At 35.1% G+C, this 1,126-nt stretch overlaps 1 protein-coding gene across 2 annotated transcripts; it reads right to left on the bottom strand.

Moving 5' to 3' along the window:
- Positions 1–165: 165 nt before the first annotated feature.
- Positions 166–872, bottom strand: LOC116349254 (vegetative cell wall protein gp1-like). 2 transcript variants are annotated; one of them, XM_031780602.1, is made up of 4 exons: positions 737–872; positions 512–661; positions 290–347; positions 166–217 (listed from the first exon to the last, which is right to left on the bottom strand). In XM_031780602.1, exons 1-4 carry the CDS (start codon positions 792–794, stop codon positions 196–198), a joined length of 288 nt encoding a protein of 95 aa, XP_031636462.1. In that variant the 5' UTR covers positions 795–872; the 3' UTR covers positions 166–195. The 2 variants fall into 2 exon arrangements, with proteins under 2 accessions (XP_031636462.1, XP_031636463.1); XM_031780603.1 differs by having other exon boundaries at positions 181–217; positions 290–332.
- Between the last annotated feature and the right edge of the window lie 254 nt (positions 873–1,126).

Below are 1,126 nucleotides of genomic sequence, written 5' to 3'. Positions count from 1 at the left end.
ACTCAACTTCAGGAGAGAGCAAGAGGTGAAATGCGAAGTTGAGTTTTTATTCTCACTCATTCATATGTGTACAGAGCGCGATATACTTATTTACGCTCTCACACACCGTACGTTACAATATATTGAGCATAGTAGCCGTAGTAACGTCTGGTCTCGAGCCATCGGCACATTTTTAAGAAGTGGGCACAATATTTTTTATACTGCCTGACCTGGTGACCTGAAATCACAAAATAATAAATTGTGTCAAAATTTTAACAAAAATTAAAATTAAAACAAATGATATACTTACCCACAGCTGCAATATGAAGAATCTGCAGAATGTTTACAAGAATCTGCAGAATGTTGGTCTTTAAAAATATTTTGTACTTTGTTAGATTGAAGTTTTTATATAGATTTGAAATTCAATAATTCAAATAAATTTGGAAACAAAGTGAATATTGAATTATTTAATTTTATGCCATAGGCTGTAATTATCTACTAATAGTGTATGAAATATCTTATTGTACTATACCTTGAGTGCCACCGGAGGCACCTGGGATAGCTGGGACTGCGGCATCTGGGATAGCTGGGACTGGGGTATCTGGGATAGCTGGGACTGGGGTATCTGGGATAGCTGGGACTGGGGCATCTGGGACTGGGGCATCTGGGATAGCTGGGAAACCTTTTGTTGTGTGAAAAATATAGATTAGATACTTTTTTCTAAAAGCGAAAATTAAAAATATAGTTAGAAATATACTTGGAGAAGCGACACAAACTCCGACGGTCAGAAGTGCAACGAATAATAAGAATTTCATTTTGATTTCGAATTTGACTGTTTCAACTGAATGATTCAAGTGAAATTGAAAATGTGATAACTTTCTCTTTGATTGCAGCGTCTTTTATACAAATTTTATCCAAAGCGAAAACCATAAGCAGATAGGGAATGATGTAGCTCAAAAGCAAACAAATGTGTTTCAAAATGAATAGCTGTCTCGAAATCCAATTAAACAATTTCGGAAATAGAATTTTGTCTGTACAAATAATCTGTGCTAATCAATGATTCAATTCGATTTTCTGCAATGGATTATTTGGATAAAAATCCAAATTGGTTTTTGTTTGTCTCCATGTCTGGAGGAGAGGCACAAAA

Source organism: Contarinia nasturtii, unplaced genomic scaffold (genome assembly GCF_009176525.2).
Source record: "Contarinia nasturtii isolate CC-2019 unplaced genomic scaffold, AAFC_CNas_1.1 Cnas_scaffold_2839, whole genome shotgun sequence".
Taxonomy (NCBI): Eukaryota; Metazoa; Arthropoda; class Insecta; order Diptera; family Cecidomyiidae; genus Contarinia; species Contarinia nasturtii.
This window is presented reverse-complemented; position numbering and strand designations above follow the sequence as displayed.